The sequence below is a fragment of the Bos mutus genome, chromosome 4 (genome assembly GCF_027580195.1).
Source record: "Bos mutus isolate GX-2022 chromosome 4, NWIPB_WYAK_1.1, whole genome shotgun sequence".
NCBI classification, from domain to species: Eukaryota; Metazoa; Chordata; class Mammalia; order Artiodactyla; family Bovidae; genus Bos; species Bos mutus.
The window spans coordinates 53,582,141-53,609,404 of record NC_091620.1 but is presented as its reverse complement, the minus strand read 5'-3'; the positions used below and the strand labels follow the sequence as shown (position 1 = coordinate 53,609,404).

Below are 27,264 nucleotides of genomic sequence, written 5' to 3'. Positions count from 1 at the left end.
CCCGCTTCTGGCTCCCGGGGTGAGGGTGGGAACTAGGTACCAAGTACCCACCCTCCTCTGCCACAGCGCATCCCTCTGCCCTACAACAGCGTGTCTGCCTGCCTCTTGCACGGACTATATACCCTTAGCAGCAGTGCGGGGAGTATCAGTCGACACAAGCAAACGTTTGATGACCGAAGGTCCTGGTGATTGAAATGGAACGTGAGCTAAGAATTCAGCTTGAAGAGAGGTGGGGCTGGAGCCAGGGGGAGAAGGGAAGGAGGGCCTCTGGGTGAGCATCAGTGGGTGATGCCAGGACAAATGTCCAGAGACCTTGAGGGAATGGCAGGCATCAGGGAAAAGCAGGGAAGGGGAGAATGATGGTGGAAGTTCCCAAGGAGGAAGTCCTTTGGAAAGTCCCCAGCAGAGGACCTTCATGGTAGAGGAATGCTGCGGGCAAGGCAGATGCCTGGGACCAACGTCAGGGCCCTCCTGTTGTTGGATCTGCAAAGGGGAGAGGCGGGGCCCGGCCCCCACCCCACTCAGATGCGTGGCTGGCCCACCCCTTGGTGGCCAGACTTGGACATGCTCTCTCCCTGTCACCTGTGATTCCCAACCTTGAGCCCTGGCTGCTTCAGTTCTGTACGTGCAGTGGGCCAGGCTTGATTCGGCCTAATCCCCACCAGCCCCGGGGAGATGTTTGCACGCTCAGGTATTTACAGCCGCAGCCTGTGGATTAAGGAAAGAATGGGAATTATTTTTCCAGTGGGGAGATAGGCATACTTTCTCCGGGGCCCGTCCCAGAAGACTGGGCCTCCCAAAGCCCACCTGGAGCTGGCATGTCTCGGCCAGAGAGGCTGTGCTCTGGGGAAATGCCTGCTTGTGAACCTTCGACAGAGGGTAGCAGGGTGAACTGCACGAAGTCTTCACTTTCTCATTATCCAAGCACCCTGCCCACTCCCTATTTGGCCCTCACCTCAGACCCCTGGGAACAGTAAAGTGTGACTACAGAGCTCCCTCCTTGGTGAGGGGGGTGGGGAATTCGTTGTCTTAAGGGACGTGGCTGGACGTGCCTAAAGTCCACTGCAAACCTGGCTTCCGTTCCAGTTAAAAGAGGCTTTTCTGGTGAGGGCATCACCTCGAACAGGGAGCCCTGCAGACTGGGAAGCCAGTGCTTGCTCACTGCAGGAAAAAGTGCCGTGCAGCCTGCCAGGAACCGGCGTCTGCAGAATCAGCCACCTTGAATTTTCCAGCAGAGGGACAAAAGGGCAGCTTGCCATCTAAGCAATGGTCAAAAGATTAAGGGCAAAAAAAGCTGCCCGGGGAATTTATAAATGAGTTTTCTCATTCAGGAGCCCCTTCCAATTGGGTGACTTTTTTCCAAAGATGAAATTCGCTTCCTGTGGATTCTAGGGTAGCTGACCAAAGGCCTGGGGCAAGGAAGGAGGGTGGGGGCACATTTCCCGTCCCCCGGCACGGCCCCAGTGGGTGAACGTGCAGCACAATCTTCAGGGATTACAGTTGACCCTTGAACAACGTGGGCTTGAACCGTGTGGGTCCACTCATACATAGGTATTTTTCAATAGTAACTACTACAGTGTTACATGGCCGGTTGACTCTGGATGCAGAAGAATGGCGGATATGGAGGCCCTATGACGAATTATATGCAGATTAACCCCTGAGTGGCTCAAGGGTCAACTTGTAGTTTTAAATGGATTCTTGCGTCTTTTGCAGGACAGAGGTATGTGAATGCCTCCAACCCATTCACGGACTGCCAGCTTTAAAGCCCTAATTCAAAAGGACCAACGTTTGACTTCAGGCAAAGTGACAGTCCGCCATCTCCAAGGATCGCATTCTTTCAACGGGACTTATACTTCAGTCCCAGGCATCAGTGGTGAAGGATCTCAGAACAGCCTTCCCTTGCGGGGCTACCCATGAATGAGGTGGAGACAGTAAACAAATAACCACACAGACACATTCGCACCACGTGTCACTGAATCTAAGACGCCGTCAGAGTCACCGTTAGTTGTGTGTCACTAAGAAAGAACGCAGGCTGGCGGTTAAAGCCGGACGCATCATCAACCGCCACTATACATCAAAATCTCAGAAGTGTTCAAGCGTGGGGCAAGTCTGCATCTCAAAAGCAATGAAATGGGATATGTAAAAGCAAGAGGAGGCCTGTGAAGCAAAGAATTAAGATTCTTGTGATGGAGAATGACAAGGTGGGCAGGGGACCACAAGAGGAGACCTCTACTGAGATAAGAGTGATGAGGTTAGGGAAGGCTTCCTCTTAGAAGTGACAGTGACATCAAAACACGAAGGGTGGGAAAAGCAGGGACAGGATGTAGGGCCTTATCGATCAAGGTCTGGACTACATAGTCTCTGTATTAGTTTGCTAGAGTTGCGTAACAAAGTTCCACAGACTGAGCAGCTCAAACAACAGAAATTAATTTTCTCACAATTCTGAAGGCTGGTGGTCCCAGGTCAAGATGTCAATGGGGTGGTCTCTTCTGAGGCCCCTCTCCTTGGCATGAAGATGGACAGCTTCTTCCCGTGTCTTCAAGTGGTCTGCCCTCAGCGTGTACCTGTGTCCCAACCTCTTCTTATAAGGACACTGGTCAGCTGGATTTGGGCCCAACCATCGGACTTCTTTCCCCTTTGCTACCTCTTTGATGGCCCTATCTCCAAGCATAGTCACATTCCAAGGTACTGCCAGCCAGGACTTCAACAAATCAATGCTGTGTTGAGGATCAGGGAGAAGACACGATTCAGCCCATAACAGTTTCAGAGGACTGGGAATCCATGGAAGGTTGTTAAGCAATGGAATAATGTGATCAATTAATCTACTCTTCTAAAGATCACACTGGCTTCAGAGAAGGAGCCCGATTGGAAGGAGGTGGGGACAGGAGCCAGAGCCCAGCTGGGCTGACACAGGTATTCAGACCAGCGAGGCTGGTGGCTCAGACAGGGGTGAAAGAGGACTTGAGAAACAACTTAGGGTGGGAGCCCCGTGACTTCTTGATGGACTGGATGCACTCTTGGCTCAAGTAACTGGGCAGATGGTGCTGTTTGTGGAGCTGGACAAAGGGGAGGAGGGTGGCAGATCTCTCCCTGCCAAGCTCAGTCTTTGCCCGGGTCCCTCCATGAAGGCAAGCAATGAACGTGACTTACAGATCGTGGGGAAGCCCTCAAGTGAAATTCCCTGTGCCGTGCTTTCCTCCCTGGCCTGTCAGTCCCCCATCGCCATGGCCACTGGGAGCCAGGAGGAGCTGGTCTTCCCAGTGCAGCCTAGCCTTCACATTGAGCCTGAGGATGGAGGGAGTAAGGGGAAGTCAGATGGGCCAGGCCAGTCCAGTTGTCATGGAGAACAAATTAGGTTCCACAGGACACAGCCAGACTGGAGTGGGAAGGGTACGGGCTCGTTACTTATGACAGGGGCGCATTTTTTGGCCCAGAGTTGCCTCTGCTTCTCCCAGGGCACGGGAGGAGTGTGGGTCACCTGACAGGACCTATCACCCCCCACAGACCCTCAAAGGGCCCAGAACTCGGGCTCCCAGCCAGAGGCTGCACCGAGAAGCCTGGGGATGGGCTGTGAGTGAAGGCAGGCCTGGCTTTGCCAGCTACATGAAAGAAAGGCTTCAGCCTTATCAGAACAGCTCTGCTGTGGACATCATTTCTAGGTTGCTCCAAATACCAGATCTTCCCCATAACAACATCTGGGCTGCCTGTTGGAAAAGACCAGGCCAGGCTGAGTGGGGGCCCTGGCTCTGGTTCCAGGTCTGGGCCTGCATGCTAAACCTCCTTGGATTCCTTCTGTTTGATGTGGCTAATCATGAGTTCTCTGGGGAACTCAGAACCAAAAGATGGAGGGTGGAGTTACAGGAGATGAAAGCACTCTGGTCAACTGCCAGGCCTCCACCTTCTCCTTCAGACGCCTGGTCCTCACAGAGCTCTGGGGAGAAGGAGAGAGGCCCAGGGTTCCTTCTTTAGCAAGGCCGCTGTCCCGAGGCAGAGGAGCAAACCACCCCTTGTTTCAGAGAGAGAGAGCACCCATCTCCAATCAAACAAACAGTGGGGGCTGGGGTGGGGGTGCCATGTAGATTTGAGGATTTGGATCATTGTAGGATCTGACTTTCTGCAATCAGCATTTTACTCCAAGGAAAGGATGACGCCCAACTGCTGTCCCTGTCAATTACCCCCAACAGACCAAAGGAAAAGAGTTTACATTTTGACCAACACCCTCCACCCAAAAGTGAGATCAGGGCTCCTAGTAAGCCTTGGGATTCTGTGAGCCTGGTCAAGATTACCTCTCAGCCCGTGGAATTTCGGCTGAATGCCTGCAGAGCCCACACAGGGTCCAAGGCTCAGGGTACCTGGTGCGTCTCATGGACCACGTGGCTGCAGTCCTGGGTGCTTTCCTGACATCAGCACATCTGAGAGTGAGTCACTCATTCTTTACTCCCCAAGTCTTTGGAACCCACGGGGTTGCTTCCTGTCTGTGCGGGTGGGGGGTCACCCTGAGAGGGGATCTGGGGATGGGACCACCCAAACAGTGGTGTTCAATGGAGACAGCACACTTGAACATGTGGTCACGCAGGAAGGCCATGATGAAATTGAGCTACCCCACATACCCATCCACCTGGCATGCTCTGAGCATCCCTTTGGCTCAGTCTCTGCATCCCTGGTTCTGGGGATATAAGATCTATGAGGCCTCATCCTGACCCTCCAAGAACCTCTGCGGGTCTGGTCATTGAAGAAAGACCTCCTGCTATTCCCTCAGGGCAACTCTTTCACGAAATCGACCACAGAACAATTCTTCCCTGAAAACAGGAAGACCGAGACTCAGAGAAGGCTTGGCAGCAGGCAGGGACAAGAACACAGGGCCCAGCGGTCCTCTGCCCATGCTGCCAGAGATAACTGTCACCCTACCCTCTGCCCAGCTTCACCTGGGGGTCACATCCTTTCTAAGACTCCAGCTATAGTGAGAGGGGAGGTAGAGGGACCAAAACGCTTGCAAACAGACTGAGACCTATTGCGATTGAACTGTGTCCCCTCAAAAAAAGATCTGCTGAAGTTCTAGCCCCCTGTACCTCAGCATGTGGCTTTATTGGGAAACAGGACTGCTATAGGTTACTTAGCTAGGATGAGGTTAGTGGAGTACAGTGGGCCCGCAATCCACATGACTGTCTGCTTAGAAGGAGAAGCTGAGGGAGGAGATGGCCGTGTGACACTGGAGGCAGAGACTGTAGTGACACCTCTACAAGCCAAGGATCACCAGGGATCGCTGGAAAACATCAAACACTATAAGGGACGAGGAAGGATTCTCCTTGTGGATTTCAGGAGGAGCATGGCCCTGTCAACACCTTGATTCTGGACTTGGATTAGGAGAACTTGTCCTCCAGAGCCATGAAACACCACATTCTGAGGTTTTAAGCCACCCGGCTTGTGACGCTTTGTTGAGACAGCTCTAGGAATCTAACATGGGGCCCAAGACCTCAGGTCCTGATCACTGGAGAAGACCCCCTGGCCCACAGACACACATGACAACTGCGGCCGTTCTGACGCACAGCCACGCTACAAATCCCCTGAAGTCCCTTTCCGGGTGTCTGCTGACTGTGGGTGTGAACCTTGGATGGCAGGGAAGCCGCACTTTTCCTGGAGCCTCTGTGATTGAGACTGGACCCCGGTCCCAGGACCTGGAGTTGAGCTCTCCTTCTCCCTCCTTCCTGAGGGTCCCAGGAGCTGGGCTCCTGGGTCTCTGGGCCCCGAGCTCTCTGAGGGTACCTGGCACACATTGTAGTGCTCAAAGAGGGACAGGAAGCCTATGTCGCTGCGTGTGGAGATGCCTTTGAGGAGCGTGACGTCCCCGTTCCCAGAATCCAGCTCCACCACGTCGTTGAAAACATTGGACACAGCCTTCCCGGTCAGGAGCAGATTGACAAGTTCCTGTTGGTGAGAGAAAGGGGAAAGGCTTGTCAAGGTGAAGCGGGGAACAAGAGAAAAAGGGAAGAGAAGGAAGGAAGAAAGCAAGGAGAGCGAGAGCCTGACATCAGAGGGGCCGCACCCAGCACTCCCCCGAGCCCTCTGGGAAGTTGCCAGCTCTGCTCATCAAAGCGACTCTGGGAACTCATCCGTCCGTACTCCACAGTCACTGAGCATCAGCTGCACCCAGGACCCCGTTGAGGGGCAGGGGGCGGTGTTCCTGATGGAGGGAAAGAGTGGCTCCTGACCTCCAGCGTCCGGGTCTAGAGTAGGGAGGATCAGGTATGGACCTGCATGCCTGAAGAACAATGTAGGAAGTGACCAGAGCTGTAAAAAATGTGTGCACAGAGCACTCATGGCCACACGGACGCGGGACCACATGACTGAGTCAGAGACGCTTTGTGGAGAAGCGACATTTGGGTGGGTCCTAAAGTGTTGGACTTTCTTTTCTTAATAAGCTTTTTAACTTTGAAATAATTTTAGAGAGTCAAAAGAAGTTGTAAAAATAGCACAGAGGGTTCCTGTGTACCCTTCGCCCAGCTTCCCCCACAGATAACATCTTACGTAACCAGAGCATGTTCTCAACGTCAGGAAGCTGACAATGGGGAGACACCAGAAACTCAGATTCAGGCTGTACTAGGATTTCATCAGTGAGGGCAGGGTCTTTCAGGGAGGAGGGCGAGGAGAGGCCAGTAGAGGCGGGGAGGTGGGGGCAGGCGGGCCCCGGCCTGGGCTCCTGCTCTGTCTCTGGCCCTGTCAGCAGCATGGCCTTGGGACTCAGCTCCTGCACACCTGACAACCCAGCGCACCTGCCAACCCCAGAACCACCAGAGTCGTGGAGCAATGACTCCCTGACCATCTCCCTCAGCCAGCGCCTCCTGTGCCAGGGTGGCTGCAAGGGCCTTCCCTGAGCAGAGCATCCAGGGCTCCAGCCTCCTGTTAGGAATGGGGAATCAGGCTCAGCGCTGGGAGAGGATTTGCCCAGGCCACACAGCCGCTTAGCGACAGAGCCAGACTCCCGCCCTCACTTTCCGGCTCCCTTTCTGGCGTCCCTTCCCTCTCCCCTCACTCGTTACCCTCAGGGGACCATCTGGCCATCCAGAGACACAAGATGAAGGGAACATTTAAGTATCTGCTGCACCACTAAGGAAGGTTGCATGAGCCCAGCCTCAGCGCTGGGGCAGGACCTTCTGTCTGACCTACCTCCTGCCAGGGCTGCTGCATGTCTGAGGCCAGCCCGCAGGAATCTCCCCAGTGGTGCGTGGGAACAGCTGTAAGAGCCCTTGCCCATCATCAACTCTGGAGGGCAGAGTTCACAGAAGTGTTTTCCCCTGAATTGTGAGAGCGATGCGCAGCTTAATAAATCTCTCCGTCAACACGTTTCCCTGGCCCAGAGGTAGTAAAAGAGGCCCCTCTGATGGCCGCAGAGGGGCCATTATTGAAGGGAGATGCCGAGGGGGCCTCATTGTGTTCTTGCAGAGGAAGCGAGAAGGAATTTGGAGGAAATGTCTGCTCTGAGATACTGCACCTTGGGGGCAGTGGCTGCCGAAGAAAGGCACAGCCTTCTCCAGACACATTCAAGTGTTCCCAAATGGTTTTCAAGGGGAAGAACAGGTCCTGACCCCCATGTGAGGGGTATCCCAAAACCTTCCTCAGAGCAGGAAGCCTTTTCAAAATGAGAAGCAGTGATAGGCTGCTCCCTGACCCTAGTCTCAAAACTCACACAGTGGCAAAGCCTAGTGATCACCTGGCTCCTCACCACTCAGTGTCATCCGTGGGCCAGCAGCATCGCCTTTCCTGGAAGCCTGTGACAAATTCAAAACCTCGGACCCCAGGCCAGGCCCGCCGAATCTGAGCCGACTCTTCAACAAGATTTTGCAGGATTCATGTGCACATCCAAGTTCAAAAAGCACTAACCTAGGGATTTCCCTGGTGGTCCAGTGGCTACGAATCCACCTTCCAATGTCGGAGGCTTAGGTTCAATCCCTGGTTGGGGAACTAAGATCCCACATGCCACAGGGCACCTAAGCTTATGCACCTTAACTAAAGAGCCTGTGTGCCACAAATGAGATCTGATGCAGCCAAATAAATACTTAAATACTTAAAAGAAGAAGAAGAAGACTGATCTAGTCCCAGTGTTTCACTCTACAAATGAGGAGACCAAGGTTCAGCGAGGGAAAGAAAATTGTCCCAGCCCATGCCACAAGTGAAACTGCCAACACGGCTCAGAATTCAGCCCAGGCTCTGTTCTATATCCTCTGTATGCTGCTTAAGTGACCTCCCCTGGGTCACATTGCTCTCTGCCTGCGTGGAGAAGCTCCCACAGGGAGGACAGGCACCCAGAGTGGGCTAGACCACTCCTGGTGGTCGCTCAGCCTGAAACCTTTCTCTGGGGGCTGGGCAACAGCCAACCTCACATCTCCTTGGGTGCCTGAGACAAACCACAGGCCCTGAACTAGCCCTTGCGTAGTGCCTAGGTATGTTTTCAGGACTGGCATGCGTGAGCCAGGACCCCTAGGACAGCTGGGTCCTTTGTGGGCCCAGCAGGCAGAGAAGCTCCACCTAGCCCAGTCTGTGCTACACACGCTGCCCCCAGAGGAGAACTGAGGGTCAGGTTTAACCATGGCCAGGCGGCCACTCAGGGAGGCCTTGCCTTGCAGAGAAAAGCTCAGGCAGAAGTCAGGTGTAGCATTTGGCTCCCAGTCCTGACGCCTGATGACAGGATCTTAAATTTATTTTTATTTATTTTTTGGCCGCACCTTGCTGCACGTGGAATCTTAGTTCCTCAACCAGGGATTAGAACCTGTGACTCTTGCAATGGAAGCGTGGATTCTCAACCACTGGACTTCCAGGGAAGTGCTTGCCATGATAGGATCTTAAACAGATCCTTTTCCTTGCATCATCGGGAGACTGGGAGGATTGAAGACAAGCAGTTGTGCTAAGGGAGCCCTGCTCTCCACAAGGCCCCTGGAGGGCCCCTCTGTGAAGATGCAGAGGGGAGGGTGGTCCTAAAGACAATATCCTGTACAAATGCAGGGGGCCAGGGCCGTCGTCGCCACAGCTGGACCTGGGCCCCTTGTCCATACCAGGGCTCTTGGCTGGGCAGTGCTTGGGTCTGTCTCTTTGGCACCTTCTGCAGCTCCAGGCACACATATTGGGCACAGCAAAGCCCAGAACCAGAAGCTAACCTGAATTCCGTTTCTAGGTCTCTGTGATGAGGAAGCCCAGCAGAACCTGAAAGCTGCTCGGGGAGAGCTAACAGGAGCAAAGACAGAAAGGAAGAGGAAAGGAAAGACGTGCTAGGCTGTCCCACACCCTACCACCCTCCCCACTGACCTGCGTGCAGTATCCGTGTGCTCCAATCAGGTGGCTGGTGGGGACGTCGAAGTCCTGGCGGACACTGGAGAGCAAGAAGAAAGGGCTGTTAGCACGTGTCTGCCTGACTCGGGCTGCCGGGCAAACCTCAAGGATGGCTGGGGCTCCCCTTGGGTTCCAGGCTGAGGCCCAGGACTCTGGCTTTGTCAGGAGCCCAAGTTTCTGAGCTCTGTGCCCACCCCGGGGCCAGAGCCTGGGACTCACTCTGCTCTGGGCAACGGCCTCCACTCTGGCTTCATCGGGCCCTTTGTGGACAACCAGAGGTTGGTGATAGATGCATGCCACAGCAGAAAGGGCCCTGGGTTTGGAATCCACGCCCTGCATTCACACTCTGTCAGTTACTGATAGTGGGGGCTGGACATCCCCAGCCCTGTCCTCAGTCTACAAGTCAGTTAAATAGGAGGAATGGCCCCGAATGCCTCCTTGAGTCCAAAAACAACAGCTACCGCCACCTGGGCACAAACTCTGTATCAGGCCGAGTATAATCATTGTTTCCTAAATCCTGAAAGAAAACCAAGGTTCCAAGAACTGACTTGCCCAGGACACTCAGCTTATGCGTGACGGCGCTGGAGGGGGATCTAGCTGCCAGTCTCAGTGGCCTGTGTTCCCCTCGCCCCACGTCACCCCTGTGGCTCCACCTTCAGAATGGGTGCGCCCGCAAAGGCACAAGGTGAAAAGCAGCTTTGCCAAAAGAAACCCATCAAATTGAAAGGAAGAGGTTTCCGGGACTGTATGCTACTGGGGGCCAGAACAACGCAGAGTCATGGCAGCAGTGGCCTTGTCACATGTGAGGTCGGCACTAGGAGGCGAGCCCCTTGCCCCTAAATCTCAAAACCATCGTAATGTATGCAAAGCTCACCATGAAGACAGTACTCCTTTTACCCCAAAGTAAATCCCTCAGGACACAAAGCACTGTTGCTCAACAGAGCTGTGGGATGGGTAGTAAGAAAGGAGCTCCCCGCCACAGACTGCACTTATAGAGGACAGCCTTTCAAACCTCCAGCCACTGGGGGAAATGGCAATTACTATATTTTATAGAATGGAAGGGCTTCCCAGGTGGCGGTAGTGGTAAAGAATCCACCTGCCAATGCAGGACACGTGAGAGATGTAGGTTTGATCCCTGGGTCAGGAAGATCCCCTGGAGTAGGAAATGCCAACCTGCTCTAGTATTCTTGCCTGGAAAATTCCATAGACAGAGGAGCCTGGCAGACTACAGTCCATGGGGCTGTAAAGAGTCAGACATGACTGAGCTTTTATAGACCTGGAAAGAAGCTCAGAGGTTAACACCGGGGGTAGGGGTGTTATGTGAGGCCAGGGAGCTGGCTCCCCCTATAGCTGCCCACCCAGCACGGGCCATGGCCTGGCCTGCCCCCTACATCCCCACCCCAAAGAGAGTGCCAAGAGGTAGCCCAGAGGTAGGAAGAGCCAAGTAACCATGACGTTTGTTTTTCCTTACAGTGGAAGAGAAGAAAAACCTGGCCTCGGTTTCATGCTTTAAATCTAAGACCTGTCATAAGTCCATAAACCTAAAACATACACCCTGGTTCCACCTTAGACACCCCAGCTCCATGACTCCACGAGAGGAACCCTTTCTTGTGGTTTTTACTAACTGTGGTCAAACGGGATGGTCCATGGTCCACACAGCCCTGGGTTAGCACTGCAGGGCCCAGCCGAAAACCGCTGAGGTGGGGGTCCGTCGGAAGGGGCCTGGAGGCTGGCCCACCAGACGTGGCCCAGCAAGCCTGGAAGGAGCCAGCTGGGAGGACGGGGGGACAAATGGCCAAGGGTGGCGTGCAGCTGGTGCTGGCTCAGGCAGAAGAATTGATGGAAATACTCCTCGTGGCATACACAGGCATCTTCTGAAGGGAAGAAAATAAGCTCAGAGGGGCCCTGGGTAGACTGATAAGCATCGCTGGCCCCGAGCCGCCCCGAAGCTTTCAGAAGCAGTCTGATCTTCATAGTCTCACAGTCTCCTGTTCACCCAGCAGGGCTGAGCGCCTGCGTCAGCTGAGAGCAGAGGGACGGGCAGCGAGGACAATGGGAGGAAATGGTAATTGCATCCTTAGGTGCAAACATGATGGGAAATTTAGAAGTAGACTCAGATATTAAAAGGGAGGAACATCTGTATTTCATATCGGGGTGTTTGGGAGACGCCAAGGAGCAGCTTATGGCTTAAGAGATTTACAACTTTGGCAAATCTAGATGCCCAGACCTCCCTCAAGGGGAAATCCCTGGAGAGCTGAATGTGAGGAGTCTCGGAGCAAAGAAACAGCAGCTTCTGCTCTGCCCAGAGATGAGGCAATTCACATGGCAGGGCCAGCACCAGGCCTGAGTTCTAGCCCCCGTTCACTGTGGGGCCACAGACCTCCCCTCTCCGGGTCTCAGTCTCCCCTTTGGTAAGATGAGGGGCTTTGCGCAAGGCCAGGCAGTGTCCCAGGAGTAGGGGCTGAATCAGTTGGGGGGGGTGGTTGCTGCAGGGCTCTAGGGTCCCTACCTTCTGAGCTTCTGAGCTTCGAGTTGCAATGGGCCCTCCCCTAGGACTGACCACCATTCCAGTCTAATGAGCAGCTTATTACTTCCATGGTCCTCCTGGGGGCTAGACAACACTGGACCCAGGGGAGTTCTGCAGAGCCCAAGGACCCAGGCACCAGACTGGGTGACAGGAGCCAGGAGGAGTCAGGGCCTATGAAGTCTGTCTCCTGAGACTGTCCTGTACTGGGGACCCCCTCAAGGAACACGAACTTGCCTGGATTTTAGATTGCAGGAAGCACAAAGTGGTGGGAGCCTGAGCGGACCTGCCGAAGGCATGGAAACTTACGAGGAGGGGCTTGGCTCTAATTGCCCTGCCACCAACCTCCTCAGCATTCTGGAAGCCAAGGGCCAGAACCTGGATCAATGGTCTGGGGTAATGGCCCAACCCTGGGGGTGTCCAGGCCACCTGCTGACAGAGGAGGGGGCTCTGCCCAGGGTGTCAGCAAAAACGGTTTCTCCCAGCTCTGCCTATGTCGGGAGGTCCTGAGATGCTGCTCTGCACCAAGAAACAGAACAAAGAGGGCATCAGGGCTGGCACATTCCCCAGGGCCCAGCATTGTGCAGATGGGAGAATGAATGGCCAGAGAAAGGATGCAGCTGGCCCAGAGATAGTGACAGGTGCCAGCTCACTCTCAGGCTGAAGCTGGTCTGAGAGCTCCACTGGCTCTGTCCAATCCTCCCTCCAGCACAGGGCCTGGAGGGACAAAGGTTCTATCTCTGAGCAGCTTCCAGTGCACAAGCCTCGGACCTGCAGGGTCTGAGGTCTCTGACACTTTCAGGAACACCTGAAAGTCCTCCCTAAAGCCTTGGAGGCCAGCAGGCAAGAACCACCATTTCCGTGATGATGGGGTAACTGAGATACAGAAAGTGAAGAGACTTGGGGTCATACAGAGTCAGCAGGCCAGGACTGTGTCCCTGACCTAAAACCAACATCACACAGTGCAGCCTGAAACCCATGAGAGCAGTCAGCCCAGTCGGCCAGCTCCAGGCAGGCACGGGAGCCCTGCAACCCCACTGCTGGTCGCCACCCTCCCTGGCTGAGACACAGCTTATCCCTTCACTCTAAAGCCTACCCAACACACGAGTGAACGTGTGAATCTGGGCATTTTGTGCAGAAGTTTCTGAATAAGAAGGATACGCCCAAGTGGCCGAGAAATAGGGTTCTGGTCTACAGCCAAAATTCACCTAAAATCAGAATCCACGAGAGGCGGGGTCAGTGGGGTCCCGGCCTGGCTGGGTGACCTCGGGCAAGTCACTGCCTCGCTCTCAGCCTGTGTCTTCATTTATAAAACCAGAGGCCTGGAGCAGAAAGGTCTCCGGGGACCTTCCAGGATGTGAACAAGTGTGTCTGATCCACGACTCTGATATTTAAAACATCATGCCTAAAAATAGTTGGTAATTAACCAACTATTTTTAGCAGGAGGACCTCACCAGCCTCCTTCCCTCCACCTGACCTCTGGGGCGCCAGGCCCAGGGCACCCCCAGACCCCACTGGGCCAGCTCCTGCCTATCCCTCCCAGGAGAACTTCCCCCAGATAAGGCACCGTCCACTGCACTCCCGGCCACCTGCAGTGGCCTCCAGAAACCATCACCTATTGCGGGGACGTCTATTGACTCCTGAGGGCAACATCAACAGTGAAAGGACAGTTGTGGAACAACTAAGAGAACCTGGGCTCTCAACTCAGGGACGCTGGGATTACTGCCCTCTCTGAGCCTCAGTTTCCCCACCTGCAAAATGGGTATGAAGACACCTTTTTCTATTACAGAATTGCTGTGAGAACTGGATGAGATGAACTATATAAAGCACTTGACATTTGGGAAATGTCACTTCCTTTTTCCTATGATAACAGCCATAACAACAACAACAAAAAAAATAACAATGACTGAGCGGCCACGATTCCTGGAACTTCGACTATTCGTATCACGGCCAAGAACCCAGAATAGATGGAGGCTCCACTCCCAGTGACTGAACTGTGGCCATGGACATCTAAAAAGGATCTGGATGTGGTGGATACTGGCTGTTTTCTCAGGAAGGTTGACAGGGAATTGACAATGAGTCAGAACATCTGGGTGCCAGGTCCCCTCTGCCACCTGTGATGTGACCTTTGGTAAATTGTTTTCTCCCTGTGAGCCTTCAGTATGGCATCCTCTGACAGGGATAACAATAACCACCTCAAAGGGTTGTTGCGATAAGGGATGAGCCCATAAAAAAGACTTGCAAACCCCAGACAGCTCCCCAGATGGGAGGGAACAGGTGCTATTTCCATTCTGCCGGCAGGGGCCCTAAAGAGGAACGGGCTAGACAGGGACCCAGGAACAGGGCAAGGTACGGGGATGGAGAGAGAGGGACGGACCTAAATGAAGAAAGAGAAAACAGAGATGTCCAAGCCCTTCCCTCCCCATCCCTTTCCCCCCTCACCGCTCCTGGTCTGCCCCCCACGTGCCCACACCTTCCTTCCAACCACACCTGGAGGAACCATTCCCTGAAGACCTCTCAGCTGGCCGTCACCGCTTTATCCTTGCTGCCTGCCACGACCCTTCCAATGAAGCCCTCAAGCTCTGCTATATGTCATCTCCTCCATAAAGAGACACCTCCCATGATCCAGGAGAGAGATGCCCCATCTCTCTGTGGATACCCCCTTCCAAAGAGTGCCACCCCCATACCCACTGCTTTCTGGGTGCCAGCCTTGCTCCTCCAAGCAGCAAGGACTTGGAGGGTCAGGGTGACACTGTCCGTCCAGCCCCACAGCACCCAGAACTGGGCCCTAACCCTGCAGGTGCACAGCAGATGGACCCCAAATGATGTGAGCCTGCCCATATCCATCTTATGGAACAGCCTCTGCAAGTGGGGTCCTAGGCTGTGGTCAGAGGCAGGCGGAAACATGCTTCCCACCCAAGCAGCTGAAGCTATACTGGAACAGGAGATTCCTTCCAAAAGTAAATGGTCTCTTTCTCCTCCTGAGGCCAGTCCTCTCTACCCAGGCATCTGAGCAAGCCCTTCGTGGAACAAGCAGGTGTAGCCCTAGGGTCAGTGGGTAGGGCTGCTGGGTGCACTGGGCATCAAGAGACCCTCCCAGCTCTGCCACTAACCCTGGGGTGGTCTGGGCTTGGTCACCCTTCTCTGCATCCAGCCCCCGGGCTCTGTCTGTCTTCAGATGCAACCGCTGAAAGCACTCACTACCCCTCCTCCTTTGCTGTTGTTAGCAGTCGCTAGGTCTTGTCCAACTCTGTGACCCCATGGACAACAGCATGCCAGACTTCACTGTCCTTCACTATCTCCCGGAGCTTGCTCAAACTCATGTCCACTGAGTTGGTGATGCCATCTAACCATCTCGTCCTCTGCCATCCTCTTTTCCTTTTGCCTTCAAATATGGCCTCCACTGGAATTCAAATCCAGGTTAAAGGTGACCTGTTCATTGAGAAAGTTCCTCTCGTCCAGTCTCCCACCTATAGTCAAAAGAACTTGCCATGTTAGGAAGGAGGGCCATTAACCATTTTGCTTGGTCTCCGTGTCCCACCTGGAAGAGACAGGGGAGAGAGGCGAGGCTCCATTCAGGGTGGAGTCAGGGCATGCAGTCTGGGCGGTCCTGTGTGCACCTCCCTTCCTGGGCTCGGGTTTAGGGGGTGCAACAGGAGGGTGGAGGAGAACGCTGATGAGAATCTTGTCTATCCCTTCCCACCAGGACAGCACATCTGGGGCCACCAAGATCCTGTGATTCTCAACCAGAACAGCCCTCTGTTCAAATCCCTATGTCACCAGCCACCAGCCAGCCCAGCCGCCCTGAGCCAGACCGGAAGCTTCGCTGCTGCTTCTCTCCATCTCTGAGGGTGTCCTGCCGGGCCCAGATGTAACCCACCCCCAAGCTCAAGCCCCCTCCAGCTCTTGGATATGCCCCACACCTCAAGTTCCTCGCCATACAACCCATCCCTTCCTGATCCCTTCCCCAGCCAGTGTGGTGGGTCTGGGCAGGGGGAGGAGGGGTTGACCACCTTCGGGGGCAGCTCCCTGAGTTCACGTGCCCCACAATAGGTGCAGCCCAGGCCTGGCCACTATTAGGTATCAGAAGTGGGGACATGACACAGCTCCCTGTAGGCTGAGGGGTGCCAGTGAAAAGGCTCCCTGGAGCCCACCATGCAGGAGGCTCCCCTGGGAACATGGCAGAGACACAGGGAGGAAGAGTGAAGAGACAGAAGGGAGGACACGCAGTCCCAAAGACACTGTTTGGGTTTCTAGATCCAGCCACTCCCAAAGCCCTGGGTGTGACATGAATCAATTAATAGTGTTCTGCTTATGGTAAGAACTGCCTTTCTGTCACTTGCCTTTGCCTAACCGGCACTCATGGCTGGCCTTCAGTTCCAGGCTGTTTCACGGCATTGCTGTTTTCACTGTGTTGGAGACGGTTACAAAGAACACAGAGCCACATGGCGTGGGGGCTGCTCCACACCCTCAGTGCCTGGCTTGTGCTGCCCAAAAATTACTTCAGCAAATGACAAAGTACTGCCTCTTCTGAACTTTCAAGACTGCCCTTGGGCATCCAAAGTTGCCACTGTAATGAATGCCAAAGGTCTACTGAATGAAAAGGTTTTCTTCACAAGCCATCTCCCCCCACCCCCTGGGCCTAAGTCACCCAAGAGGCGTTGCCCGAGCCCTCCCTGTGCCGAGGGGCTGGCACACCCCTGCGCTGTGCTCTGTAGGCCTGGCATGGAGCTGACCTTGACCCCCCAACCCTGAGCATCTTTGGGGTTTCTGAGAATATGCTGGGGAAAGTTCTGGGCCAGGCGGTTTGGAAAGCAGGGGGGCTAGGCGAACATGAAAGCCTGCATGAGATTTACTGTAAGCAACTCGAGATCTTAGGAAAGAAAATAGATGGCTTGAAATCAAGCAGAAAAATAATAAAGCCTTCTGAAGGCTTTGCACTCAGCCTGGAGTAAACAAAACTCAAAGGCCAGCTTTGCTGCGGTTCTTTCAGCCTCTGGGGGTGAAGGGGGCAGGCTGCACCCTGCTGCATCTGTCTGTCCATGGTACCTTCACCCTGGCTCCACCCAGCACTGGGGACAGCCCACGGACACGAGGAAATGACTCTGGGGTGACAGCCCCCCCTGGGACTCAGACATGCATCTCAGAGCCTTGCTAGGAGGAGGGTCAGCTGTGCTCTCGGTCACACTCACACTTCCTCACACACACAATCAAGTTACCCTTCCCAGTCTCAGATACAATCACCCACACCCACATCATCTCACACCCGGGCCTCCAGACTCACTCATCTCTCATCCACACACATCCGGCCACACACGCACACAGACTCACACTATGTTTGTGAAGAACTTGGTGTGTTTCCCAGCCATCCCTGCTCCGCTTCTCCTGGCTGAAGAGCATATGATTTGAGAGACTTGTGCTCTCTTTTGGGTTACTGCATTATGCCCCATGTATATGATTTGAGAGACTTGCGCTCTCTTTTGGGTTACCCACTTTATGCCCCAGATCACCCTGAAATGGTATCAAAGGATTCAGCAAAGCTAAATCTGAACCCCAGAGCAGGGAGGCCCTTGGGTTTGCCTGGTCCTGTGGTTTTTAAGCAGTGTTTGCAGAACCGGGATTTCTGTAGAGAGGAGTCTCCAGGCAGCAAGGAGGACCCATCCCCCGTTTGCAGGACATCCCCATGGCCTGATCTACACCACAAGGCACCCAGCCAAGGCTGAGGGCAAGACAGGACAGCACAGGACAAGAGAGGCTCTGAGCACAGGTAGGATGGGACGGGACTAATCACAGCCGCCATCCAAGACCTTCCACCCTCTGGAGACCTGCCAGGCACACGACAGGCACTTCTTCATTTAACCCCGTGAGGTAGAATTATCAGCCCCATTTTACAGAGTTAAGAAACTCGGGCTCAAAGCTGTATGGAGGCAGGCATGAAACCAAGTCTGTTTTACTCCCAAGTTCAAGTCCTTAAACAACAAACCCAGAGAGTCCTGTCTGGGACCCAGCTGCCCGAGGTGAGCTGTGTAACTCTCGGGCAAATCACTTGACTCGCCTCTCAGAGCCTCGTTTTCTCATCTGAAAGAGATGCTGACAGAGGTGGCAACTGCCACCCAACAGGACTGCTGTGCGGATTAAACGCGTCTCGTGTAAAACGTTACAGCCAAGGACCCGGCAGGTAGGAAGCTTCCTAGATGCTGGCTGCTGTCCTTCTTACTTCTGATGAGAATGCTCTCTGTGCTGTTTACTTAGGAGAAGGAAAAGGGGAGCCACAGGAGTAAGACAAACCCCGCCAATGCGCTGCTGGAGCCAATGCTTGAGCGGGTCTCTGTGAGGTCCTCCTGGCAGGCAAGGGCCAGGATGGCTGTAGTTGCCCAGGAAGGTTTCAGAACCACAGGCCTCCGGTTCACACGGAAGGTCCTCAGGGGCCGTGAGCAGGAGAGACCATCTTTACATACTCTCCCTGGGGCCAAGAGGACCCCACAGTGCTGTGTGTCTGCATGTGTATGTGTGTGCCTGAGTATGTGTATGTCCCTTTCTGTGTCTGTGCATGGTGGAGGCGGAGGGGCCTGGCAGTCCCTTCCCATGGGCATGAGGTTGGGCTGGTGCAGCGGGGCAGCCTACCCCAAAACAGATGCCCCACAGGTACCACAGCTGAGGCAGGCACCTAGGGGTCTGACTTGGTTGGGTGGGGCGGGGAGGTGGCAGAAGCCATCCCACTGGTGGAGCTCTGGAGAACATGAAGCAGAGTCTGGATGGGGGGGCCCTGAAAGCCCCTCAGATGGACATGGCTGCACGAGCAGCTCCCTAAGGAGCATGCGCGTGAACAGGGGGCCCAGCTTCCAGGCTGGCAAGTGGAACCAACAGCAGAGACACTCTAAGCACAGAGACCTCAACCCTCAGAGTCAGGGGACCCCCATGCAGAGGGGGAAACGGGCCCAGAGGACTGCAGAAAGGCCTGGTCCTCCCGTCAGGAAGCTCAAGATTGTCCCCCACACACCGGTCAGCCCAGGGATTAGCAAACCCAGGCCTGGGGAGAACGCAGAGCAGCGGCTTACGGTCTCCGTGCACGTGAGCCCAGCCAGGAATGAATCATATCATTATGGCAGGATTAGAAGAAAAATGCCATTAGAAAGTGCACACACACGCATTTAATAAGGTCAGTAGCAGTGAGCAGCAGGCCAGCCCGCAGCACGAGGCTACAGAGCTCTGGCCTCCCTGTTCTCCCACCGGCACCCAAGGCCTGGGGAAGGTGGACAAGACCCACCCAGGCCCAGGATCAGGGAGCAAGCATCTCCTTCTGCCGGGCCCCCCGCCAGTCTGGACACCCCATAGCTACTCTTACCACCTCTCCTACTCAGAGCTGTTTTCAAATCTTCCCCAATAACATACACACCCTGCTACCCCGTCAAGTGAAAATTTATCCCCCTAGCTCTCCATGTCCTCTGGGGTCTGCGCTCTGCTTGAAAGTAGATGGGGTAATCGATTCTACTTTACAAACCTATTAATGTGCTGTTAATCTGGTACCCTCCCTGGTGACACAACGCTCAGGTGACAACTATGGAAAAGAGGCCTAGAAAGCACCCAGGGAATGGGGGTGATGAAAGAGCTCCAGCTCTCAGGCAGCCTGGGAGCCTGAGTTTGACAGAGATGCCCAGAGTACCAGTCGGGGACCCAACCTCCCTGCTCCCCCAGCCTCTAAGGCCCTGGTGTACCCCTCAGAGTTGGCTCTAGACACGAACCTGGAAGCCTTTGGGACTGCTTTGGCCTACAGCATGTCCACAGGGCCCTTGGTCATCTCCCAGCTGCCAGCCTCAACTGTCCAGCCCTGCACACATCCAGGGGAGTCCTCGTGCACCCTCAAGTACTCACCCACTGCAGTGCTGCTAGGACCCCAGGGGTGCTATGAGCTCTTGAGGGGGTGTAGGGGGAGTCTTTTGGATCTGAGTCCCCTGCACCCCCCAGTACATGTGGGGAGATGGAGGAGAAGGTAGTGCTGCCCACGTGTACAGAGGATGAAACTGCTCTCTCCCCAACTAGCCTACTGATCCCCCAGTTCACTGCCCCGTTTATCCTTTCCACCAGGTTCACTGAGCACCCACTGTGTGCTCTGCAGTGACCAGACAGATAAGCCCAGCTCTGGGAACTAAGTGGGGAAGATACTCACAGCTCTGTGGATCTGGACAGGATGGCCGACAGGGTGAGCAGGACACATCCGTAAGGGCCTGCTTCAAACTGGAAAGAGGAGAAAGCAGTGAGAACCCATCAAGTGTCTGCACCTCCCTCCTCTGGGTTCCTTGGGGACCATACCCCGGGGAGCAGGCTGATTCCAAGCCAGCCAGCTGCTTCAAGCTGGGTCCCAGAGGTTGCCAGATGGCCCCACAGCAGACTCCATGCAGGTCTCCCAAACCAGATTCCCAAAGGGATGAGGAACACACAAGCCTGAGTGACAATGGAGCAGACGCAGTGCCCCCGAAGGGAGTAAACACCCACGGCCTCAGAGTCTTGGAAGCTCGTGGACAGTGCTGGCCTCTACTACCATGCAAGTGTCTTCTGCTCATTATAACAACTAAAACTACCCCAGGCCTATATGATAAACACCATATTCACTGCCCTCTGCTGTGCAAGGAAACTTGGGCTCAAAAATTGAGCAACTGGCCCAAGGTCACACAACTTGCAGGCAGCCCACTGGGAATCCAGGGGGCTCCCTCCAATTCCAAATCCCTTATTCCTACGGGGTCCTAAGAACTGCACTGGGCAGGGAGCAGGATGGAGGAGGGTCAGGTGGGGAGGTGCCAGTGAGGTGAGCCTGGCAAGTGCAAGGGCAGAGCCTGTCTTTTCAAAATTTTTTGCTGTTCATCATGAATTTTTTTCAGATTAATTTTAATAGTTTTTAACTATTGCACTAAAATGTCATTTATGCTGATTACTGAGGTTTGAGGGGACCCCTTTGAATTTCAGGAGTGCCCCACTTGCCTTCCCCTAGTCTCAAACCCTGGTCTGGAGCCGGAGGTCTGCTGCCTGGGTTTACATTCCGGCTCTGAACCCCAACTCCTAGCTATGTGACCACAGGGACATTTAATTTTTCGTCTCCAGTCTTCTCATCTGTAAAACAAGGATCATACAAACAGGAGCCATCCTCATGAGGTTGTTGTGAAGATTAAGTGAGATCGCCTGAGTACTTAAGATTAAGTACTTCAAACAGGGCCTGACACCTGCGTTAACAGTCAGTCTGGTGCAGGTCCTCAAGGCCCACCTCTCCAGTGAGCCCGGCAGGCCCAGAGGCCATGAATGACTAGGATGGACTATGTCACTTTTGCTTCCTAGAGGAACGCTCTCCCAGCTGCAAATGGGTGTGAAGGCCTTACTCATCCTCCTATGGGGACAATACCACTTCTGTGAGTTATGGTTGGAGATGCTGCCTGTGATAATAGTCATTGTTATTAATGGGTGATCAGTTTCTTTTTGAACTTAAAACTGAAAAAAAAGTTTACTTTCCTGGAAGAATGAGAATTATATAACTTACTGTATTTCCATTTTGGTTTTGCCTTGGCTGCTAGGAAGCTCAGAGCCAAATATGATATTCAACTACTCAAACTATTTTAGCTCAGACTTCTGATAATATTTTCTTTTCGTCAAAATATAGAGTTTATCAGGGGAAGACAGATACTATATGTTATCACTTTTATGTGGGATCTAAAAATAATTGAATTAAATAATACAACAGAAACAGACTCACAGATATATATCAGTGAGGAGAGGGAAAGGGGGAAGGGCAAGAAAGGGGTCGCAGATTAAGAGGTACAAACTATCTTGTGAAAGTGAAAGTGTTAGTCACTCGGTCGGGTCTGACTCTGCAATCCCATGTGGACTGCAGCCTGCCAGGCTCCTCTGTCCATGGAATTCTCCAGGCAAGAATACGGAGTAGTCATGCCCTTCTGCAGGGGATCTTCCCGATCCAGGGATCAAACCTGGGTCTCCCGCATTACAGGCACATTCTTTTCCATCTGAGCCACCAGGGAAGCCCACAAACCATCATGTATATCACACAAATATATTGTACAACACAGGGAAATACAGTCACTATTTTATACCTTTAAATAGAGTACAATCTATAAAAATATTCAATTGCTATGTCATATACTTGAACTACCTTGTAAATCAACTATAGTTCAATTGGATGGAGGAGCCTGGTGGGCTGCAGTCCACGGGGTCGCTAAGAGTCAGACACGACTGAGTGACTTCACTTTCACTTTTCACTTTCATGCATTGGAGGAGGAAATGGCAACCCACTCCAGTGTTCTTGCCTGGAGAATCCCAGGAACAGGGGAGCCTGGTGGGCTGCCGTCTATGGGGTCGCACGGAGTCGGACACGACTGAAGTGACTTAGCATAGCATAGCATTTTCTAAATATTACATACACATAAAATCTTTATTTTCACCTATTTAATTCATCAGTCATTCCAAAAAAAAAACAATTACTGCATGAACTTTTTGTGCCAAGAGGATGTGCCTGCTAAAGCTCTACTTGGGAAGTTGGGAACAAGGTGGACATAGGCCTGCCCTCACAAGAAGTAACTCAGGAAACAAAGAATCACGAGCAACTTGAAAAAAGGGGGGTGGGGAAGGGGCTCTATGCTGATGGGAAATACAAGGTTCTCTGGAAACTCATAGGAAGGGCTGTCAATACAGACCTGAGGCTTTGGGAAGGAGGGAGTGTCAAGGAAAGCTTTCTTTAGGAAGCAATGTCTGGACAGAAACCCAAGGGACAAGGAGGAATCAGAAGAGAAGGGAACTTTGTTCCAGGTGAGAGGAAAAGCATATGCAAAGACTCAGAGGCAAGACAGGGCAGGTTTATTACAGTTGAAGTACCGAAAAAACAAACAAACAAAAAACCAAGGACATCACTTTTTATCTCTGTGTGAGCTCAGTAGTGTCTGACTCTTTGCGACCCCATGAACTGAAGCCCACCAGGATCCTGTGTCCATGAGATTTTCCAGGCAAGAATATTGGAGTGGGTTGCCATTTCCAATTCTAGGGGATCTTCCCGACCCAAGGCTCAAACTTGCGTCTCCTGCATCTCCTAAGTAACTTTAAGTTTGTTTGTTTGTTTGTTTGTTTGTTTTGGGGGTGTGGAGAAGTGGAGTGAATGAATTAACAACAATCTTAAATCAGTGTCATCTAATTCTGTGACCTCAGGCTAGTCACTTCACTTCTGTCGTCTTCAGTTTCCCATTTGCAAAATGGGGATAACGAGTATCTCTGTCGCATGTTTCCTTGGGTTACAGGGCACATCCTATGAGGCCAGGTTGGTGGAAATGTTCTGACAATTGCAAAGAGTAATGCTAATATCCTTGCATGGGGACGGGGGTGGGGCGGGGGGGACAGAGGTCCGGGAGGATTCAGGCCACGATTACCCTTGTCATGGCTCTACTACAGGCTTGCCTGTTGCCTTAGGGAGTGACAAAGCTCTCTGGATCTCAGGTTCCCCTTCTGAAATGCCTACATACTTCTGCCAATTGTCTGGGGAGGCCACGGCACTCCCAGGGCCTATTTCCCCCTACTTGCAGGACTGCAATGAAGTAATGAACACAGATGCCCGTTGTAAGCCTAACTCTCTCTGCAAATGTAGAGAACTATTATTATCCTCAGGCCAGCCTTTTCCACTGTCCTGGGGACATCTCCAAGCAGCACTCACCGAGCCAAGGATATGCCTGTCTGTGTGGACAGGTTAGGTGAGACTGGACATGACCCCCACCCGGAGCATCTGGCCTTTGCTGGAACACGACTGAATGACACCAAATATCCCATTTGGTTTTAAAAAACATTTATTAAAATTATCTCATCGAATTCTAGCTGCCAAGCCATGGACGGCCACAGGGCAAAGTGCCTGCATTGAAAGGAGAGCCCAGGCAGGCAAATGGGCTGGAACGCACCAGCAGGGTCTGGAAAAATGTCTGGTACTGCTTGGGAAGAAGGGGCCATTCCCCTGAGCCGTTGGGGCTCTGGAGAGACCTGAGTCCACTGAGAACCCCAGTAGGAGGCAGGGGCGGGACCATCCCCCAGCTCGCAGGGGGCGGTGGCCAGACATCTCACCAGGAGGGTGAGCTGTAATGAAAACACAGTAAGGAGGCTATTTATTTTGGGCAGACGTGGCTCCGTGTTAATTTCCAGGCCTGGCACGAGGAATCCCTCTTAGGCCCAGGCCATGAAAAATGAATTTGGTGAGGGGAGTGCTGAGATGGCTCAACAGTTTCCAGCAAAAACACAAATTCAACTGCAGGCGGGAAACACCGCCTTCCAGAGCAAGGGCCAAATATTGACTGCTCGCACCCAGAGATCAATGCCAGGAGAGGACGGAGAATTGCCCTGAGCCCAGACGTGTGGCAGGAAGAAGGCAGCTCCCACTGCTGTGAGGACCCCACTTGCAGAACCTCTTTCACATTCACTGTCTGGCTTGGGCTTCATCAAAACTCCTGGGGGTACAGGCCAAGGGAGGAGGGAGACCCCATTTATAGACAAGGATGTAGATGATCTTCGTGCTGAAGGATCACCCCAGGGCCATCAGGGCAATGACAGGGCCTCAGATCTTTGGACAATGTGAGCAGTCACGCCCTACTATGACCCAGAGTAGCTCCACAGAGCTCCCCTCTTCCAGCTCTGCTTCACCTGACAGTGTGGACATAAGTGGCCTCGGTCCTGGCTTTCCTAAAGGCACATGATGCTGTCCGGAGTTGCTCGTCTCTCAGATGCATTGCTGTAAGCTCACACTGCTCTGGTGTGTTTAATACAAGGCGTCCTTTCTGCCTGTTTAGCTCGCCTCGTATGTAATTTGGAAGACATTCCTTCCCATGCATTTAAGGTTCTTCTTTAAGAATCACAGTTGGACAACAAAGAGCCGAAAGTTACCCCCCAACTGCTCCATCTTCTATTTTTCAGATGAGGCCACTGAAACCTGGTGACGTTCCTGAGGCCACACGTGACCAAGGAATAAAACAGAGAAGGTCCCAGGGCCCCTGCTCCAGGCCGGAGGTGAGCGTGCTGTGTTGACAGACTGCCCACTGGGTGATGCCCATGAAGAAACAGAGAAAGCCAGGGACAGGCAGCAAGTGACAGCCTACCCAGGACTCCCAACGCCAAGGCCAGGACCCCTCCTACATCAGAGCCCCTCCCACCTAACTCCGGGTCAGGCCAGGCTCTGGGCCTCTCCTCAGGGAAAGTCATGCCCAAGGCATCAGCTCTGGGGGAGTGGACTGCAGGTGGCTCGGCACCTCAGGGACGGCACCCTCCCTGTGCAGGTCTCAGTACAGGCCCCCTTTTTCTACCCAAGGGGCATCTGTGCTGTCAGGGCCAGAACACTCCCCGGGCTATGCCCGGACCCTCAGCGTCTTCCAGGAATTGTGCCAGAGGAGGGTGTTCTGACAGCAGGCGTGTTCAGCCTGGTCCCATAACCAATGAGTCCTCCCGCCCTCTGCCCTCACCACCAAATGCTCTCATGCCTTCTCTGGAGCCTGAAAGGGCCGATCCCACAGCCTGGACAGCTGAAGCGAGGGCAGAGGGGACAGCAGGAGATTGGCCTGTGCCCCAGAAGAGCCTGGCCTCGTTGCCTTTCTCTCCTGCAGCCCCAGCACATAGACATTAGAACTGTGTGGCCTGATGGTTGGGAATCTCACAGGGTGTCCATCCCTAGCCTTGCCTCAGGCTGCTTCCTCTCAGCCATGCTTTCCTCCCATTTCTACCTGACTATAACTAACCTGTCTCAAGGTTGCCTTAAGAGATCACAACCAGGGTGATAAACACCCACAGTGAAAGCTAACGACCACTGGAAATACGGCGCAGGACACAGTGCTCCAGGCGCTCTGCGCACGGAGCTCTGGGGCTGGCTCCGTCACCGTCCTCACGCTCCATAGGAGGAAACTGAGGCACAGAGGGTGCATTAGGGTGCCCAAAGTCACAGAGCTACCAAGGGGTGTAACCTAGATGCAAACACAGGGAGATGGCTCCAGAGACAATGTTCTTCACTACTGGAGCCCCATGGCTATAGCCACACTCTCAGTTCCCTCGGCTCTCTGAACGCTGGCTGGGTTCTGACCCATCTCACAGTTAGGAGCAGACGTATGGCTCTCCTCCAGTAGACGGATGTTCTAGTGGCCCTGGCCAGCCCAGCCCTGCCTCCCAAGACACGACACAAGGTCCTCTACTATTAGGGTCTCCAACAAGAGTGCTCATACCTCCAACCCAGCCCAGGGATCCACGTCCTAGGCACCTCCCCAGCTGATACGGGGCCCCACCCACTGACAAAGGGGTTTTTACCTGCAGAGGTAGCTGCTCGCCCTCAAAGGGAAGGCTCTCATAATCACAGTCTGATCACAGCTTCCCTTAGTCTGATCCCACTCCATCCTTGCTCTGCTTCTGCAGCCCTCGCTGTGGCAGCTCCCTTTATCTGTAGCTGTGGCCCGACTTCTAGGACTCAGTGACAGAGGTCAGATCCTTGGCCTCCCAGCTGGCATCACCCCACCGCCCCAGGCTGGGGATGAATGGGGAACAACCCCAGCTCACCAGCATCTCTTCCGCAAAGAAAGCAGAAGCTGAGCAATGCACATCCCACACACTAAACCATGGTTCGTACCTGATGGATGCTCTGCTGAAGAAAAGTCACCAGCTCCTCATAGCAGGTCAAACTGTGGAGGATGAGCTGAGAAACACAAATACACAGGGTGAACTAGCCAGGCCCGGTGGATGGACCCCATGCTGGATGAGCTTCTGTGGCCCTGACTCCCGTAGCTAGCGGACCCCACGGGGAATGACTCTACAATCAGAGAGAGGTGACCTCAGGAGCAGGAGTGCAGAGGGGCTCCCGCAGCTATGTGTGACTTAAGGGCTGCAGAGTCCATTTGGGGTCTCTGGGGCTGCCACCTTGCTGCAACACTGGACCTGCCTTTAGAGATCTGAGGATTCAAGACACCATGGGACAAAAGCCCAGGAGTCCGCATATCATGTGAGGCTGATGGGTAGGGCTGAACCCTGAGGGCTAGTCTCAGATTTCTGAGAAGCACCTTGAGGGCAGGGTGTCCAGGCGGGTACAGGGTGAGTGACCCTGTACCAGATCACCACCGCCAGCCAGTTCTAAGCCCAGCAGGCAGTGTCCTGAGTTCAGTGCAAAGCAATGATCATGAGTCTCCTGGGCTTTCTCAGGCAGGTCAGAAAAAAACACTTTTCTAGAAAACATTCGACAAAGTGAGATCCTCAGATAGGATCCCAGGACACATATGTCCAAAAGGAAATAAACAAAGTAAACGAAACTCTCAGTGAAGCAGTTAACGTGTGGGAAAGTGTCACAGTTTCTGCATGTCCACACGTCGCACAGTTTCCCATCCTTGTCTTCTCGAGTCTGGCTTTGTCCATCAAAGCTCTTCTCT

General features: G+C 53.6%; 1 protein-coding gene across 3 annotated transcripts in view; it reads right to left on the bottom strand.

Annotated features, from left to right (window-relative positions):
* MINDY4 (MINDY lysine 48 deubiquitinase 4) overlaps positions 1 to 27,264 on the bottom strand; it is a 120,145-nt gene that overhangs the window by 15,014 nt on the left and 77,867 nt on the right. For 2 of the 3 annotated variants that reach the window (XM_070369492.1, XM_005889141.2), the window contains 4 exons: positions 26,475 to 26,540; positions 20,013 to 20,080; positions 9,298 to 9,361; positions 5,764 to 5,925 (listed from right to left, as the gene is read on the bottom strand). In XM_070369492.1, coding sequence (XP_070225593.1) covers positions 5,764 to 5,925; positions 9,298 to 9,361; positions 20,013 to 20,080; positions 26,475 to 26,540 — 360 coding nt within the window. Of the gene's footprint in view, positions 1 to 5,763; positions 5,926 to 6,101; positions 6,260 to 9,297; positions 9,362 to 20,012; positions 20,081 to 26,474; positions 26,541 to 27,264 lie in introns of those variants that run through there. The other variant, XM_070369494.1, reaches the window with a different exon arrangement.